The sequence below is a fragment of the Rhinoderma darwinii genome, chromosome 2, assembly GCF_050947455.1.
Source record: "Rhinoderma darwinii isolate aRhiDar2 chromosome 2, aRhiDar2.hap1, whole genome shotgun sequence".
NCBI lineage: Eukaryota > Metazoa > Chordata > Amphibia > Anura > Rhinodermatidae > Rhinoderma > Rhinoderma darwinii.
Genome location: NC_134688.1, coordinates 129,442,690 through 129,461,698, shown reverse-complemented (window position 1 = coordinate 129,461,698; position 19,009 = coordinate 129,442,690). Strand labels below are relative to the sequence as shown.

Genomic DNA, 19,009 nt, shown 5'->3' with positions numbered 1-19,009 from the left:
CCGTCATTACAGCAGCGTTGCTAAGCGACGTCAGTAAATAGTCACTGTCCAGGGAGCTGAAAGAGTTAACTGATCGGCAGTAACTCTTTCAGCACCCTGGACAGTGACTACCGATCAGTATAAACCTGTAAAAAATAAAAATAAAAGACGTTCATACTTACCGAGAACTTCCTGCTTCCTCCAGTCCGGTCTCCCGCCCGTTGCCTTGGTGACGCGTCCCTCTCGACATCCGGCCTGACGTCCTGGATGACGTTTCAGGCCATGTGACCGCTGCAGCCAATCACAGGTCAATCACAGGCTGCAGCGGTCACATGGACTGCCGCGTCATCCAGGGATGTCGGGCTGGATGTGAAGAGAGGGACGCGTCACCAAGACAACGGCCGGGTAAGTATGAATTTCTTTAACTTTTATTACAGAAAGGGCTGTCCCTTCTCTCTATCCTGCACTGATAGAGAGAAGGGGCTGCCGATTAGTGCAGTGCTATTTTGCCGCCAAAACGTGCCCGTAAATACGGGTGACACCGGACCCATATTTACGGGCACGGGTTCGTAAATACTGGTGCAAAACGGGTCGAATACGTGTGACACCGGACCCGTATTTACGCCAGTATTTACGGGTGGGAAAAAATACGGTCGTGTGCATGAGGCCTCAACATGAGTTTTCTTACTTTGTTACATGTTTATTTTTCCTTTAACCTCTTAACCCCTTAATGACCGGGCCATTTTGCACGTTAATGACCAAGGATTATTTTTTGTTTTTTCACGGTCGCATTCCAAGAGTCGTAACTTTTTTTTTATTCCGTCGACATAGCCGTATAAGGGCTTGTTTTTTGCGGGACGAGTTGTATTTTGTAATTGTACCATTTTTAGATGCTTACAATATATCGATTAACTTTTATTAACTTTATTTTAGGAGAGAATTGAAAATAAGCAGCTATTCCAGCATTAATTTTCACGTTATAACTTTATGCCGTTTACTATGCAGCGTAAATAACATGTTAACTTTATTCTATGGGTCGGTACGATTACGGGGATACCAAATATGTAAAGGTTTTATATGTTTTCCTACGTTTGCACAATAAAAAGCCTTGTTTTCGCATCACCGCATTCCAAAAGCGTAATTTTTTTATTTCTCCGTCAATGTGGCCGTATGTGGGCTTGATTTTTGCGGGCCAATGTGTATTTTCCATTAGTACTATTTTGGGGTACATAGGACTTATAGATTAACTTTTATTTTATTTTTTATGGGGGGAATGGGAGAAAAGAGAATTTTGCCGTCGTTTTTTTTAGACGCCGTTCATCCGGCGGTTTAATTAATGTGTCCATTTTATTGTTCAAGTCGTTACGATCGCGGGGATACCATATATGTATATGAGTTATTTGTTTTGACACTTTTACTAAATAAAACCACTTTTTGGGCCAAAAAAGTCGTTTTATTTGATTTTGTCTTTTTTATTTTTTATTTTTTTATTTCACAAACTTTATTTAACTGATGTGACATTTATTTTTTTTAAGTCCCACCAGAGGACTTCACTATGGGATCTGTTGATCGCATATATAATGCTTTGGTATACTTAGTATACCAAAGCATTATTGCCTGTCAGTGTAAAACTGACAGGCAACCTGTTAGGTCATGCCTCCGGCATCGCCTAACAGGCATTTGCTGAAGACAGACCTGGGGGTCTTTGTTAGGCCCCCGGCTGTCATGGAAACCCGACGGCGACCCGCGATTTGTTTGCGGGGCCGCCGATCGGGTGACAGAGGGAGCTCCCTCCCTCTGTCAAACACATTAGATGCCGCTGTCACTATTGACAGCGGCATTTAATGGGTTAAACTGCCGGAATCGGAGCGCGCTTCGATTCCGGCAGTTGCAGCAGGAGCCTGGCTGTGTATAACAGCGGTGCTGCTGATCGCGTGGGTACAGTGGCAGTACCCGCGCCATCACAGGACGGATATATCCGTCTTCCTGCGCGAACTAGCAGCTGCTGAGGACGGATATATCCATCCTTCGTCGTTAAGGAGTTAATACCGAAGGTATTTTAAACCTTAATGACCAAGCAATTTTATAAGTTTTTTCCATCGTCTCATTCAAAGAGCTATAAATTTTCTTATTTTGAAGTTGACATAGCTGTATAAGGACTTTTTTTTTGCGGGACAAGTTGTATTTTTTAATAGCACCATTTTGGGGTACATAAAATGTATTGATTAACTTTTTATTTACTTTTTTTGGTGTGGTAGAGTAAAAAAAAAACCTGGAAATGTTACCATTCTTTTTTGCGTCTTCAATTACGCCATTTACCGTGTGGTATAAATAACATAATAACTTTATTCAGTTGGTCGGTACGATTGCGGCGATAACCTATTTAGTTAGGTTTTTTTATGTTTTTTGTTACTTTTACACAGTAAAAACACTTTTTTTTCAAAATTATTTGTTTTTGTGTCTCCATATTTCAAGAGCCATAACTTTAGTATTTTTTTTTTTGTAGTTTTTATTGATATAATTTTGGAGTACATGCGACTATTTGATCACTTTTTCTCCAATGTTTTTGAAGGCAGGATGAACATAACATAGCAATTCTGGTGTTGTTTTTTTATTTTATTTTTTTACGGCGTTCACTGCGGGTTAAATAATTTAATTGTTTTATATTTTGGGTCGTTCCGGACCCGGCGATACCAAATATGTGTCATTATTTTCATTTTTTCATAATAAAGTATTTTGTAAGGGGAAAAAAGTTGGTTTCTAATTTTTTTTTTTAACTTGGGACTTTTTATTTATTTATTTCAGACTTTATTAAACCTTTTTTAACTTTCTTTTAGTCCCACTAGGGGACTTTATTGTGCGTTTTTTTGATCGCTTTTATAATACACTGCAATACTCCCGTATTGCATTGTATTATTGCCTGTCAGTGTAAATCTGACAGGCATCTGTTAGGCCATGCCTCTGGCATGGCCTAACATGCAATCACTAAAGGCAGACCTGGGGGCCTTTGTTAGGCCCCCGGCTGCCATAGAAACCATTGACACCCCATGATTGCATCACAGGATGCCAGTGGGGTGAGAGAGGGAGCCCTCTCCCTCCAAAATTACTTAGATGCGGCGCTCGTTCTTGAGCGTCGCATCTGAGGGGTTAAACATGATCGGAGACCACTACTAGTGGTCCCCGATCGTTGCCCTGAAGCCCGAGGCTGTTCTCAACAGCACGGGCTTCAGGAGAGCCCGATGCGGGAAAAGCTCTTCTGAAGTGCCGCCGTGAAAAGGCGGTGCTTCAGAAGAACTACCCCGAACGGCCGCTGTAAAAAGGCTATACATCGGTCGTTAATGGGTTAAATGAAACCAATAGAATTGTACCTAGCTATTACCTCTAAACCAGGGGTGCACAAACTTTTCTCGTTTTGGTGGCCGCATTGCCAGATTGCACCAAGGGCCACAATAAGACTTTCACTGGGTAAAAGTGATGTATTGCGTTATGCGCTTATATGGATCTGCCGAGATCTACACTAATATCTTTGATCAGTGCGGGGAGAACAGAGGTGTTATCTAATGATGTCACTCAGACAATCATGTCTCGTTCTCAATAGTTGGGGGCCATAGGGAACAGCACTGTGGGCGGCTTGTGAACCCGGGCTGCAGGTTGTGCACCCCAGCTTTAAACGATGGTGTGCACGATTTCTGTTATGTCCCAACCTAATGTACACCAGGTCGAGATGTTTAGACTGCCATAGGTGTAAGCTTCGAGGCCTGGACCTAATAGGTTTGTCAGTGGTATTCCAAAGCTTTATAAATTGGTCAAGAGATCTCAGCTTCAAGTCCCGTAATGTGACTGATAAAAAAATGTGAAATAAAGTTTCATTGAAAAAAAAATGTCCAAAATACAAAAAATAAAATTAAAATTATTTTGTGTAACAGTAGTAAAGCATTAAAAATGTAATAAAAAAATACATGTTAGTTATCACCGAAATCATAATGACCTGTAGAATAAAGTTGACGATATTTATACTGCACAAGGGAATTCCAAAAAACAATGGCAGAACACGTCGCAGCCACGGAAAAACAACGTAGTTATGGTTCTCGGAATTTGACGTCACAAAACTGATGATAATGTTATTTATACTGCACATTAAGCAGCGTAAAAAAAATAAAATGGCAGAATTGCTGTTTTTTTTTTTTTTCATTCCCCTCCAGTTTTTTTTTTTTAATAAAAAATGGTGTCAATAAAAACTTTAAAGAGGCTCTGTCACCAGATTTTGCAGCCCCTATCTGCTATTGCAGCAGATAGGCGCTGCAATGTAGATTACAGTAACGTTTTTATTTTTAAAAAACAAGCATTTTTGGCCAAGTTATGACCATTTTTGTATTTATGCAAATGAGGCTTGCAAAAGTCCAAGTGGGCGTGTATTATGTGCGTACATCGGGGCGTTTTTACTACTTTTACTAGCTGGGCGTTCTGACGAGAAGTATCATCCACTTCTCTTCACAACGCCCAGCTTCTGGCAGTGCAGACACACCGCGTGTTCTCGAGAGATCACGCTGTGACGTCACTCACTTCCTGCCCCAGGTCCTGCACCGTGTCGGCCACATCGGCACCAGAGGCTACAGTTGATTCTGCAGCAGCATCGGCGTTTGCAGGTAAGTCGATGTAGCTTCTTACCTGCAAACGCTGATGCTGCTGCAGAATCAACTGTAGCCTCTGGTGCCGGTGTCCTCGCTCGTCCAACACGATGCAGGACCTGTCAGTGACGTCACAGCGTGATCTCTCGAGAACACGCTGTGTGTCTGCACTGCCAGAAGCTGGGCGTTCTGAAGAGAAGTGGATGATACTTCTCATCAGAACGCCCAGCTAGTAAAAGTAGTAAAAACGCCCCGATGTACGCACATAATACACGCCCAGTTGTACTTTTACTTTAAACACGCCCACTTGGACTTTTGCAAGCCTCGTTTGCATAAATACAAAAATGGTCATAACTTGGCCAAAAATGCTCGTTTTTTAAAAATAAAAACGTTACTCTTATCTACATTGCAGCGCCGATCTGCTGCAATAGCAGATAGGGGTTGCAAAATCTGGTGACAGAGCCTCTGCTCACAAAATCTAAAAGTTCTGGTTTCTGAAAAGATTGCTTAGTCCTTAAGGCCCAAAATAATTTCTGTGTGTTTTTATGTTTGAAGGTGAAGCTTACTTAAAGCTTGGAAGATTGAAAGAAGCTACGGAAGTATTTCGAGAACTTATTAACCGCAATCCTGAAAACTGGAAATACTATGAAGATCTAGAGAATGCTTTGCGTCCTGGTAAGTGGAATCCACCGATTATGTGAGGTCCAAGCAAATCATTTGTTACTTTAAAGAAATCTCCTTTTGGCGCTGTTTTAAGAAATGGACACTTGGTGGATATATTTTAAGACTGATATAGAAGCGGTCATCAGTGGCTTAGAATTTTTCTAAAGTCTTTATATCTCAATGTAACTTGTACTTCTTCTCATCCTAGCTACCACAGAAGAACGACTTGAGATTTATGATAAATTCTGTGAGTGGCATCCAAGAGCAGTTTCACCTAGAAGATTGACCTTAAACTTCATTACAGGTAAAAATGATCTGAAATGCCAGCCGTGGATTTATCCTTCCAATAAGTACTTCAGATACATTGGCCATAGTAACCCTACCATGTCTTTTGTCTTCCACGTAGAAGCTGCTAGGTTAGATTTCCACTCAATATAAAATGGCTGTATATATTGGAGGGCCTCCGTGGCTCCCCGGAGCTTCCTTAAACCACTGACACAAATATACACTCTGCTACGATATGCAGGACCCAGTCCCTTTGATAGAGCTTTTTCTGGGTGGAGTGGTGATGTTCCTGGAGTGGCGGGAGGTGGAACTCTACATCTTTGACACTGCAGTGAGTGCTAGGGATTTTTTAATCCAGTCCAGATTCCTACACAGAATTTATTATACCCCAGTACGACTTAATAAAATTGGTATCTCCAAATCTGATACATGTTTTAAATGCCAATCCGATGTTGGCATGTATCTTCTTTGTATATGGCTATGCCCTAGGGTCTTGCCCTTTTGGTCAACAATTGTTGAATTTCTCCACAACCACTTCCAGTTCCCGCGGCTTTTCACCCCTCAGGTTTGCTTGTTGGGTGTCATGAATGAGGTAGTACCGGGATATTATGATAAGATTTACTTTAGTTTTGCACTGTTTTTGTGCCAGAAAGGTCATTATCATGTCCTGAAAGCAAAAAACAAACAAACCACAATTTCGCCATAGATTTTTATTTTTCCAGAGTTCACCGTGCGGTAAAATACCGTGTTCATTTTACAGCCCAAGTCATTATGGCCGCGGTGAAATCAATTATGTGTACTTATTTTATATTTAAAACATTTTTATTCATTGCACTGTATTATGCCTGTTAGTGTAAAATTGACAGCCAGCCTATTAAGCACTGCTTCTGACTTACGTACATGGCACAGCTGGGGGCCTTCTTTAGGCACCCAGCTGCCTTGGCAAACATTCGGCAACCCGCATGCGTGCGGTGGGAGCGCTGATGGGGTGACATATGTAGTTTAACCACTTAGAAGCCACGGTCACTCTTCGCCATGGCATCTGAGGGGTTAAACAGCTAGGATCTAAGTTATCAGCTTTTTAGCCCGCATCATCCCTGTGATGTACATTTATGGCGCTTGTCGCTAACTACATAGCGATAGCGCAATAAATGCACGGCACATGTTGCCGAGGGGTTAAATACACTTATAATTTTGTTCAATAGAGTTAGCACATAAAGTGTATGCAGTATATTGTGTAGATGACTGCGATTACGGTATATACTTTTCTAGCGCAAACAGGATCTCTTCACTCACAAACTGTCACTGGGCTACCTGTTGGACCACAAGACACAATAATAATCTAGTCATGGACATTATTACCAGCATGACCTACCTATGAGAATTGAGGGTTTGGTAGATCTTGTGGATGGCATTTAGTGGAGCTTCCTTTTTGTTTTCTTTTAAAAATTAAATTTTTGTAACCGTTTTGTTTTCACCAATACTACAAAAAAAATCAAAGCAAGTTTGCAAATAGTATCAATTTAACCCTTACCGGCATTTATGTACACTTGTCATAGTCAGTAGGGGGGACGACGACTATGGAGCAGACTCACAGGCTGAATCCATTCCATACACCACGAGTGTTAGCTGTGTTTTACAGCAGACACCCCTCTCTAACTGCCGGGATAGGAGAAAACACTGATCCTGGCCGATTACCCACTTAGATGCTGCGGTTAATAGTGACCATGGCATCTAAGCTGTTAGAGGTGTGCCTTTGTCACACCATGGCCCCCCCTGCAGGTCTGCCATCTTTGTGCCACTATTAAGCACTGCCAGAGACAGGGTTTTAAAAGAGGCGGTAATATAAAAAAGTTATGGCTCTCAGAATATGGTGACACAAAACACATTTTTTTGAAAAAAAAAAAATTGTAAACGTTTTTCAAAAAATAAATATAAATTTGATATCGCCGTAATCTTATTAACCCACAGAACAGAGTTAACTTGTCATTTTTACTGCACGGTGAACGCCATAAAAACGAAACCCAAAAAACAATGGAGCAATCTCGGGTTCTTTTTCTAATCCACCCCACAAATAATTTTTTCGGTTCATTACACGGAACAATAAATGGCGCCGTTAAAAACTCGTCTTGCAAAAAACAAGCCCTCATACAGCTATGTTGATGGAACAATAAAAAAATGATGGCTTTTGTAAGCTGGGGAGGAAAAAATGAAAAATTGCTGCGGCGGCAAGGGATCTGGAAAATCCTTCTGTTTTGTGTCTACAGCTCCTATGCAGACCTATGTGTCTCTATAGTTACTGTTTACAAACCAACTCTGTGTGTATTCTGATTCTGTGGTGTTCCGTCTCTTTTGCACTCAGACGAGCGTGTCCGATTTGAGCGCGTAAAAAATGCAGCAATTTTTCTACATTTCAGTGTGCTTTGCATGTGGCATGCGTTTTTAACGTCTGTGCATGCACTTTTTTTATTTATTTTTTCTCTGCATTTCTATGTAATTGATGCGTGAAACACAAACAGCACGCAGATGTCGTCCATGTGCTGTGAAAACGCACCAATATAGGACATGCAGCGAGTTTCACGCAACGGACACATGCTGCCTGATAACTCACGCATGTCTGAATGGCCACATTGAAATAATGCACAGCACACAGACGAGAATCACGCTCGTCCGGATGAGCCTTTACTGTCTAGTTTAGAAGAGAGGGCAGAGACGGGAGTAAAACAAGATGGCAAGATCAGATACACACAGTGTTTGTAAGGCTATGTTCACACCTGCGTCGGTGTGTTCCGTTGTTCTCCGTTAGAGAAGCAGAACAAGGGAATAACGGAAGCATCGGTTCCATTGCAAAAGGGATACCGTCGGTGGCCAATGGAACCTATTGACTTTAATTGGTTCTGTCGGGTTGTCCGTGATTTTACCAGAGACAATAGCGCAGAATGCTGCGCTATTGTCTCCAGTAATCTCCGGCAATCTTGTACAGATCTGCGACAGAGGCCCCTAACGGAGTCTCCAACACAGGTGTGAATGAGGCCTAATCTGTAACCATAAGGATATGGACTGGTTGTATGTACAAAATGGTATATATATTTATTTATGATTTCTTAATATGATTATTTTCAAAGTTGCTCTATTTTTGTTATTTTAGACACTCTCTATCAATGTATAAATGGTTTCAAAGGTGCTCATAACTTCTTTTTTATTTTGTTCTATCCCTTCTATTCATATCCCTATAAATGCCATGTGAGCAGAATACCCAGTGTTACACTTTCCATAGGGCCAGCCTCACTTCCCTCACCTGACGCAGCAGAACATTATCATGTATCTATCATTATCAGACCATCGCTTGTGTATTGATCTGACCGTAGTTTACACACTCCGTATAGACACATGGACTATAATTGCTCTTTCCTTTTTCTAGGCAGCAAGTTTAGAGAACGAGTGGATAAGTTCTTACGGATTAACTTTAGCAAAGGCTGCCCACCATTGTTTACAACCTTAAAATCGCTATACAGCTCTGCAGAGAAGGTAAATGAATGATTTTGTCTACATTAGTGAGAGTATGGTTTTAGTTAACGTACTATAATACTGTATTCTAAACCGCTAAGCCATTCTACTGACAATATGGCGTTCACCAAGTCAAATACTTAATGTATGGAAATGTTGTAACATGCATTGCAGAACACAATATATATATATATACATACAATAGATGTAAATAACATTTTGTTTTCCAGGTGTTCATTTTACAAGAGCTTGTTATGGGGTATGAAAACTCATTGAAAACATGTGACTTGTTTAACCCTGACGGTAAGTTTCTTCACGTTATATCGACTGGATCCCAACTACTGCATTCTGCGCAATTATGTCCGGCAAAATGACGTAAACCACCACGACGAAGTCCCAACTAACCCATTAATGTTAATGGGTTCCATGAGGCGCCATTGGTTTCTGTCATGCAAGGATCCCGGGCTTCCAGTATTGTCGTCGTTCTGTCTATGGAGCAGAACAGAACCCGGAATGCAGACGTCAAGGAGCCCTAATACTACAGTTTCCCGTTTATTTTGAATCCTCTAAATTGTAATTCCCTGTTACCTTCATTGATTTTATTCTAATCCAACATGTTTTTGTTCTCTATAATGTCTATACTGGACTTTATGAAAGACAGCGTGATTTCTACGTCTCGAATTAGGTGTATGTCACATACTATTTTCTTTTATTCTTGCAGATAACGAAGAGCGAGAACCACCCACGACCCATTTGTGGGTTCGTTATTTCTTAGCACAGCACTTTAATAAACTTGGTCATTGGTCTGTGGCATTGGACTACATCAATTCTGCCATTGCCAGCACTCCGACTTTAATAGAACTCTTCTATATGAAAGCTAAAATCTATAAGGTAAAGCTATAAAGCATGAATTTAAAGGGGTTGTCCCAAGTTGAGTCAAATTTTTTTTTTTATACATTCTAAGCAGGAAATGAATTTTAAAACATTTGGTGTTAAAAAAAAATTAAAATTCATTTCCTAAGTGCCTTTTTTTTACACTTGATAACTCAGCAAGTGCTGGTTATCTTTTCTAAAAAGGGGCGTGAGCGGCTCGATGTCAATCAAGCCGCTCCGCTCTGCAGTGTGCGCGCTCCCGATGTTGCTAGATACTGTAGTTCTAGCAACATCGGGAGAATGTTCGTCTCAAGCGGGCATGGTAAGCCCGATTGAGACGAACTTACCGTGTAGTGTAGTGTAGTGTAGTGTAGTGTAGTGTAGTGTAGATACACTACACTACATTCACCCCGTTTCGGCAAACAACTTCTCCCCCCCCAACCCTGTCACTACATGTAATGTTTGTACCCGCCGCATCGGTGCTGCATCAGCACCCGGCGAACAACTAAAAATATATATAAAAAAATAAACTCACCTAAGACGTTCTAACGGCGCTCTGAACGGTCCCGTCACTTGCCATCATCCTTCTTCTTGGCGCCGCTCGCATTCATAGTAACAATGCGTTGTGGCGCAGATGACGTAATCATATCAGGCCCATGTGATTATGTCATCTGCGCCCACCGCTATGTTATTGTGAATGGGAGAAGAAAAGTGACGGGACCGTTCAGCTCTTCGTGGGAACGTCTTAGGTGAGTTTATTTTTGTATGTATGTTGACATGTTTGTATGTGTATATGTGCATGTATGTGAATATGTGCATGTATGTATGTTTGCATGTATGTTTGCTTGAATGTATGTTTGCATGTATGTTTGTATGTATGTATGTTTGCTTTTATGTATGTTGTCATGTTTGTATGTGTATATGTGCATGTATGTTTGCATGTATTTGTTTTCATGTATGTATGTTTGCTTGTATGTATGTTTTCTTGTATGTATGTTATCATGTTTGTATGTGTATATGTGCATGTATGTTTGCATGTATTTATGTTTTCATGTATGTATGTTTGCTTGTATGTATGTTTTCTTGTATGTATGTTATCATGTTTGTATGTGTATATGTGCATGTATGTTTGCATGTATTTATGTTTTCATGTATGTATGTTTGCTTGTATGTATGTTTTCTTGTATGTATGTTATCATGTTTGTATGTGTATATGTGCATGTGTGTATATGTGCATGTATGTTTGCATGTATGTTTGCTTGTATGTATGTTTGCTTGTATGTTTGCTTGTATGTATGTATGTTTGCTTGTATGTATGTTGTCATGTTTGTATGTATGTGTATATGTGCATGTATGTTTGCATTTATGTATGTTTGCATGTATGTATGTTTGCTTGTATGTATGTTTTCTTGTATGTATGTATGTTGTCATGTTTGTATGTGTATATGTGCATGTATGTTTGCATGTATGTATGTTTTCATGTATGTATGTTTGCATGTATGTATGCATGTATGTATGTATGTATGTATGTTTGAATGTATGTATGTTTGCATGTATGTATGTTTGCATGTATGTATGTTTGCATGTATGCATGTTTGCATGTATGTATGTTTGCATGTATGTATGCATGTATGCTTGCTTGTATGTATGCTTGCTTGTATGTATGCTTGCTTGTATGTATGTTTGCTTGTATGTATGCATGTTTGCATGTATGTATGTTTGCTTGTATGTATGCATGTTTGCATGTATGTATGTTTGCATGTATGTATGTTTGCTTGTATGTATGCATGTTTGCATGTATGTATGCTTGCTTGTATGTATGTTTGCTTGTATGTATGTATGTTTGCTTGTATGTATGTTTGCTTGTATGTATGTATGTATGTTTGCATGTATGTATGTTTGCATGTATGTATGTTTGCATGTATGTATGTTTGCATGTATGTATGTATGTTTGCTTGTATGTATGTATGTTTGCTTGTATGTATGTATGTATGTATGTTTGCATGTATGTATGTTTGCATGTATGTATGTTTGCTTGTATGTATGTATGTTGTCATGTTTGTATGTGTATATGTGCATGTATGTTTGCATGTATGTATGTATGTTTGTATAAATGTCTGTATGGCCATGTATGATACTGTCTGCTGGCGCCCTGTATCTAAGCCAACTTTGCCGCAGGCTTCTATACATGGTATAACAGTCAGTATGACACATGAAAGTGAAACTAAGCCTACGACATGTTTTATTTCATTTTTTTTTTATATTTTTGATTTTTTACAGGTTTGGTGTTTGGACTACGTCGGTTTCGAGGACTACTTAGAGGACGCTTTTTTTTTCATCAATAAAATGGTTAATGAGGGTTGTGTTGGGGGTGCTTTATTTCAATAAAATATTTTATCTATATCTTTGTGTTTTATTTTCAAGTTTTATTACTATCACTTTAGTAATGGCCGCTGTCTGAGTGACAAGGTCCATTACTAAGGGGAGGCTTAGTGTTAGCCGGTGCAGAGGCTAACACTAAACACCATTATTACCCCGGTACCCACCACCACCAGGGGTGCCGGGAAGAGCTGGGTACGATCCAGTACCCGACCATCTGTTGTGATGGTCGGGCTCTGGGGCGGCCGCAGGCTGGTATTATGAGGCTGGGAAGGGCCAAAAACAGTGGACCTTTCCACCCTTGTAATGCTAGGCTGCTGCTGCTGTGTTGTATCGGGCTGGTTATAAAAATGGGGGGGACCCCACGTCATTTTTTTTTATTATTTATTTATTATTTTTATTAAAAAGACATGGGGTTCCACCCAATTTATCATAACCAGCCACAAACAACACAGTGTTATTAGCCTGGGAATGTACTAAACCAGTGGCCCCTCCCACCCGTGTAATGCCAGGCTGCTGCGGCCTTGTATATGGCAGGTTATTAAAAATGTGGGGGACCCAACGCCTATTGTTAAATTTAAAAAAAAAACGACGTGGGGGTCCCCCCCATTTTTATAACCAGCCCGATACAACACAGCAGCAGCAGCCTAGCATTACAAGGGTGGGAAGGTCCACTGTTTTTGGCCCTTCCCAGCCTCATAATACCAGCCTACGGCCGCCCCAGTACCCGACCATCACAACAGATGGTCGGGTACTGGATCGTACCAAGCTCTTCCCGGCACCCCTGGTGGTGGTGGGTACCGGGGTAATAATGGGTGGTTAGTGCTAGCCTCTGCACCGGCTAACACTAAGTACCGCCTTTATAATGGACACTGTCAATCAGCCAACTGCCATTATCTAGGCACTAATAAAGTTTGAAAAAAAAACACAAAGACAATTTTTTTTTATTGAAATAAGAAATCCCCAACAAAACCCTCGTTAACCATTTTATTAAAATTTTCAAAAAACGTAGATCTACGCAGTAGTCCAACGAATCGAAGACGTAGTACAATTGGTACATCAAAATCTGCAACAACATTAAAAAAAAGTTATCAATGTGAACAATACCGATACTTATACTCACCTACACACACACAAACAACCACACACAAACATATACACAAACACATATAAACACACACCCATATATTACACAAACACACACATACACACAAACATATACACAAACACACACACATATACACACAAACACATGTACACAAACACCCATATATACACAAACACACAAACATACACAAACACACACACACATACACAAACACATATACACAAACACATATACACATACACACACATATACAAAAACACAAACATATACACATGCACAAACACACCCATATATACACAAACACACACACAAACTCCAAAAACACACATATACACACAAACCTAACAATACCGATACTTATACTCACCTACACACACACAAACAACCACACACAAACATATACACAAACACATATAAACACACACCCATATATTACACAAACACACACATACACAAACACACACACATATACACACAAACACATGTACACAAACACCCATATATACACAAACACACAAACATACACAAACACATACACAAACACATATACACAAACACACACATATACACAAACACCCATATATACACAAACATATACAAAAACACACAAACATATACACATGCACAAACACACCCATATATACACAAACACACACACATAAACTCCAAAAAACACACATATACACACAAACCTATACACAAACACATGTACACAAACACACAAATATACATATACAAAAATACACAAACATATACACACAAACATATACACATGCACAAACACACCCATACACACACACACACACACACAAACACATATACACACACAAACATATACACAAACACACGTACACAAACACACCCAAATATACACAAACACACACACACACACAAACATATACACAAACACACCCATATATACACAAACACAACCATATATACACAAACACGTCCATATATACACAAACACACACATATATACACAAACACACACAAACATACACACAAACCTATACACATATGCACAAACACACCCATATATACACAAACACACACATATACACGCAAGCATATACACATATACACACAAACATATGTACACAAACACACCCATATATACACAAACGCAAACCCACACATATACAAAAACACACACACACAAACATACACACAAACATATACACATATGCACAAACACACCCATATATACACAAACACACACATATACACGCAAGCATATACACATATACACACAAACATATGTACACAAACACACCCATATATACACAAACGCAAACCCACACACACACAAACATACACACAAACATATACACACACACACACACACACACACACACACACACACACACATATACACAAACACATGTACACAAACACACCCAAATATACACACACACACAAACACATACACAAACACGCCCATATATACACAAACACGCCCATATATACACAAACACACCCATATATACACAAACACATATACACAAACACATATACACAAACACATATACACAAACACATATACACAAACACACACGTATACAAAAACACACACACAAACATACACACAAACCTATACACATATGCACAAACACACCCATATATACACACAAACACACACATATACACACAAACATATACATATATACACACAAACATGTACACAAACACACCCATATATACACAAACACAAACCCACACATACAAAAACACACACACGCACACAAACATATACACACAAACATATACACAAACACACCCATATATACACACACACACATATACACAAAAATATACACAAACACACAAATACACCCATATATACACTCACACATAAACACACACACACACAAACACATATACACAAACACACCCATATATACACAGACACACACACACACACACAAACACATACACACTTACCTTTAGCGGAGCGCAGACTTCTCCTTGCGACGGGTGCCTTCCACTGCATCTTCTGCGCATGCGCCGAGATGCGCCGAGATGCGCGTTCACGAGCAAATGACATCCTCGGCTCAGGGCGCAGAGGATGTCATTACGCATGCGCGGCCACCGCTAAAGGTAAATAGCGGTGGCCGGGAACCTAGGCAACGAGCAGGATACAAAGAGGGACCGACCGCAACTTCAATCAACGATATCATGAAAACGACATCGCTGGACGACGGACAGGTAATTAGAATTCTTCTTATTTTTACATGGGGGAGCTTTATAGCTCCATTTATCAACTTGGGACAACCCCTTTAATCTTTACTCCATTCGTAATCTTTCATCAACTTTAGGCTAACACTACACACAGGTGTTCCGCATCTTGAAAACCCCAACCTTTATATGTTACACACATTTTTTGGAGTTTGCTTTTAAAATCGCAGTGTGCCCATATGCCTTCCATAGCAGCAGTTTAAGGAACATTTCCAAGAACTGTATCTTTAACAAAAAATGCAATTGCCGAAAAACCACAACTAACATGCAGTTCGAACTCTAAACATAGGGCAACATCATAAAACTTCTCTCCTGTCCTGAGATACATATCCTGGAGTACTGGTTGTTGAGCTCACAGTGGATTGTCCAGACTTACGCCTCATACACAGCTGCTTTGAAGGCTCCGATAGGGGCCACCGTCGCAGATCCGGACGAGAATGCCGGAAACCATAGCTCCTTGTGACCGGAGCAAACGAGCGCCTATCAACGATGTCTCATTGATCGGCGCTCGCTGCACCGGCCAAGCTCGGCCAGTGTAACAGGGGCTTTACTCCAGTTTCCGGTGTAAATGATAATAAACCTGTCGTTCCTGCGTAGGTCCCGCTCATTTCATCTAAACCCGTCCCTTTTCTCATCACTTTTGGGATATGACGATAAAGGTAAAAATGTTGCACATTTTAGCGCAACTATGGCGTGCACCAAAATGTGCAACTTTTTTATATTGGAAAACTTTTTGATATAATCTCTAAAGTATATTACATATCCCTATAACTTTGCTGTATACTATTTACATGAAACCTCTTCAGGTTGAAATGCTGTCAGTGAACCTTATAGAAGATATTGGAAACAATCAGTGTCTTATGGTGTCGTTAAATGTAAATTGACTCGAATTCTGACATTCTTGTTGTGACTATATTTACATTGCAGAGCGAATGCAAATCTAGAGAACACTTGGAAAATATTTACCGTCATCTGTCTTTAATATCCCCAGCATATAGGAAACCCTAAAGAAGCTGCCAAGTGGATGGATGAAGCTCAGTCTTTGGACACTGCAGACCGATTTATCAACTCCAAATGTGCAAAATACATGCTGCGAGCCAATCTGATTCAGGAGGCAGAAGAGATGTGCTCGAAGTTCACGAGGGTATATTCTGACCTTAAAGGGGTCCTGCTGATATTGAGCTTAGTTCGGATGCAAGAGACACTTTTAATTTACTAACCTTTTAGAATAGTGCCCTCGTTTCTAGATGCGGCCATGCGTCAATTGACCTGTGACGTAATCTTTAGGTCGTGCTCTAGTGGCATCCCGTAACCTATCCTATGGTGAAGGAGCCGTTGGTCACTCAACCAGTATACAAGACGTCACTAGTGACGTGACACGCGGGGGTCGGTCAATTCAGCAGCAGGGAACACCCATGCGCGGTCCCCGCTGTACCCTGTTACAGAACAGCGCCTCACATCGGTGTCTGGTGGAGATGCAGCCTCACGATGTAAACAAACAATGCGCGATGCGGATGCAGATAGCGGCAGCAAAGTAATTATAATGCTAGGGTAGGAACATGTTTATTATCAAGTACGAATGTAATTTCAGTGTTTTGTTTTTTTTGTTTTTCATGAACCCGGAAAATCCCTTTAATGTTAAAAAGCTATTTCTGTGATGTTAGTGAAAGTGGTCACATAAAATATACACCACGGTCCCCTATTTATCTACAGGGTGGGCCATTTATATGGATACACCTAAATAAAATGGGAATGGTTGGTGATATTAACTTCCTGTTTGTGGCACATTAGTATATGGGAGGGGGGAAACTTTTCAAGCTGGGTGTTGACCATGGTGGCCATTTTGAAGTCGGCCATTTTGTATCCAACTTTAGTTTTTTCAATGGGAAGAGGGTCATGTGACACATCAAACTTATCAAGAATTTCACAAGAAAAACAATGGTGTGCTTGGTTTTAACGTTACTTTATTCTTTCATGAGTTATTTACAAGTTTCTGACCACTTATAAAATGTGTTCAACGTGCTGCCCATTGTGTTGGATTGTCAATGCAACCCTCTTCTCCCACTCTTCACACACTGATAGCAACACCGCAGAAGAAATGCTAGCACAGGCTTCCAGTATCCGTAGTTTCAGTTGCTGCACATCTCGTATCTTCACAGCATTTTGTTCAGTGATGAGGCAAACTTTTATGTAAATGGTGAAGTTAACAAACAAAACCACCGCTATTGGTCTGACTCTAACCTACATTGGATAGATCCCTCCAAGACTGTTGGAACACAAAAATTGATGGTATGGTGTGGTATATGGGGTACAAAGATAGTGGGGCCATTCTTCATCAATGGAAACCTCAAGGCCACGGGATATCTGAAATTGCTACATGATGATGTGTTTCCCTCTTTATGCACTGAAGCTGGCACGTTCCCTGAGTTTTTCCAGCAAGATGGTGCACCACCACATTATGGGTGTCAGGTCCGAGCATTCCTAGATGAACAGTTTCCTGGAAAGTGGATTGGTTGTCGTAGGCCAGTTGAATGGCCCCCTAGGTCTCCCGATCTGACCCCCTTAGACTTTTATCTTTGGGGTCATCTGAAGGCAATTGTCTATGCTGTGAAGATACGAGATGTGCAGCAACTGAAACTACGGATACTGGAAGCCTGTGCTAGCATTTCTTCTGTGGTGTTGCTATCAGTGTGTGAAGAGTGGGAGAAGAGGGTTGCATTGACAATCCAACACAATGGGCAGCACTTTGAACACATTTTATAAGTGGTCAGAAACTTGTAAATAACTCATGAAAGAATAAAGTAACGTTAAAACCAAGCACACCATTGTTTTTCTTGTGAAATTCTCGATAAGTTTGTGTCACATGACCCTCTTCCCATTGAAAAAAACTAAAGTTGGATACAAAATGGCCGACTTCAAAATGGCCGCCATGGTCAACACCCAGCTTGAAAAGTTTCCCCCTCCCATATACTAATGTGCCACAAACAGGAAGTTAATATCACCAACCATTCCCATTTTATTTAGGTGTATCCATATAAATGGCCCACCCTGTACATATGTGTGGGAGAAGTAGCTGATCTTTTAATAGAACACTCTTCTTTGACCTGCTTCTTTCAGGAAGGGACACCGGCCGTGGAGAATTTGAACGAGATGCAATGTATGTGGTTCCAGACTGAATGTGCCACTGCCTACCAGCAACTTGGAAAGTATGGGGAAGCATTGAAGAAATGCCATGAAATTGGAAGGGTACGTTTGAAATGTCTGCTTGCCTAAATGTCTAGTTTTCCATAGTTTTGGTAATACAGTAAAATTCTTTTAATCCAGCATAAACAGGACCTGACGGGGGCCA

At 40.4% G+C, this 19,009-nt stretch overlaps 1 protein-coding gene across 1 annotated transcript in view; it reads left to right on the top strand.

Annotated features, from left to right (window-relative positions):
- Positions 1 to 19,009, top strand: part of NAA16 (N-alpha-acetyltransferase 16, NatA auxiliary subunit) — a 65,647-nt gene that overhangs the window by 30,414 nt on the left and 16,224 nt on the right. The window contains exons 7-13 of the mRNA XM_075852290.1: positions 5,163 to 5,282; positions 5,479 to 5,574; positions 8,977 to 9,083; positions 9,293 to 9,365; positions 9,784 to 9,953; positions 16,652 to 16,804; positions 18,778 to 18,906. Of these exons, the coding sequence (XP_075708405.1) occupies positions 5,163 to 5,282; positions 5,479 to 5,574; positions 8,977 to 9,083; positions 9,293 to 9,365; positions 9,784 to 9,953; positions 16,652 to 16,804; positions 18,778 to 18,906 (848 nt within the window). The remainder of the gene's footprint in view (positions 1 to 5,162; positions 5,283 to 5,478; positions 5,575 to 8,976; positions 9,084 to 9,292; positions 9,366 to 9,783; positions 9,954 to 16,651; positions 16,805 to 18,777; positions 18,907 to 19,009) is intronic.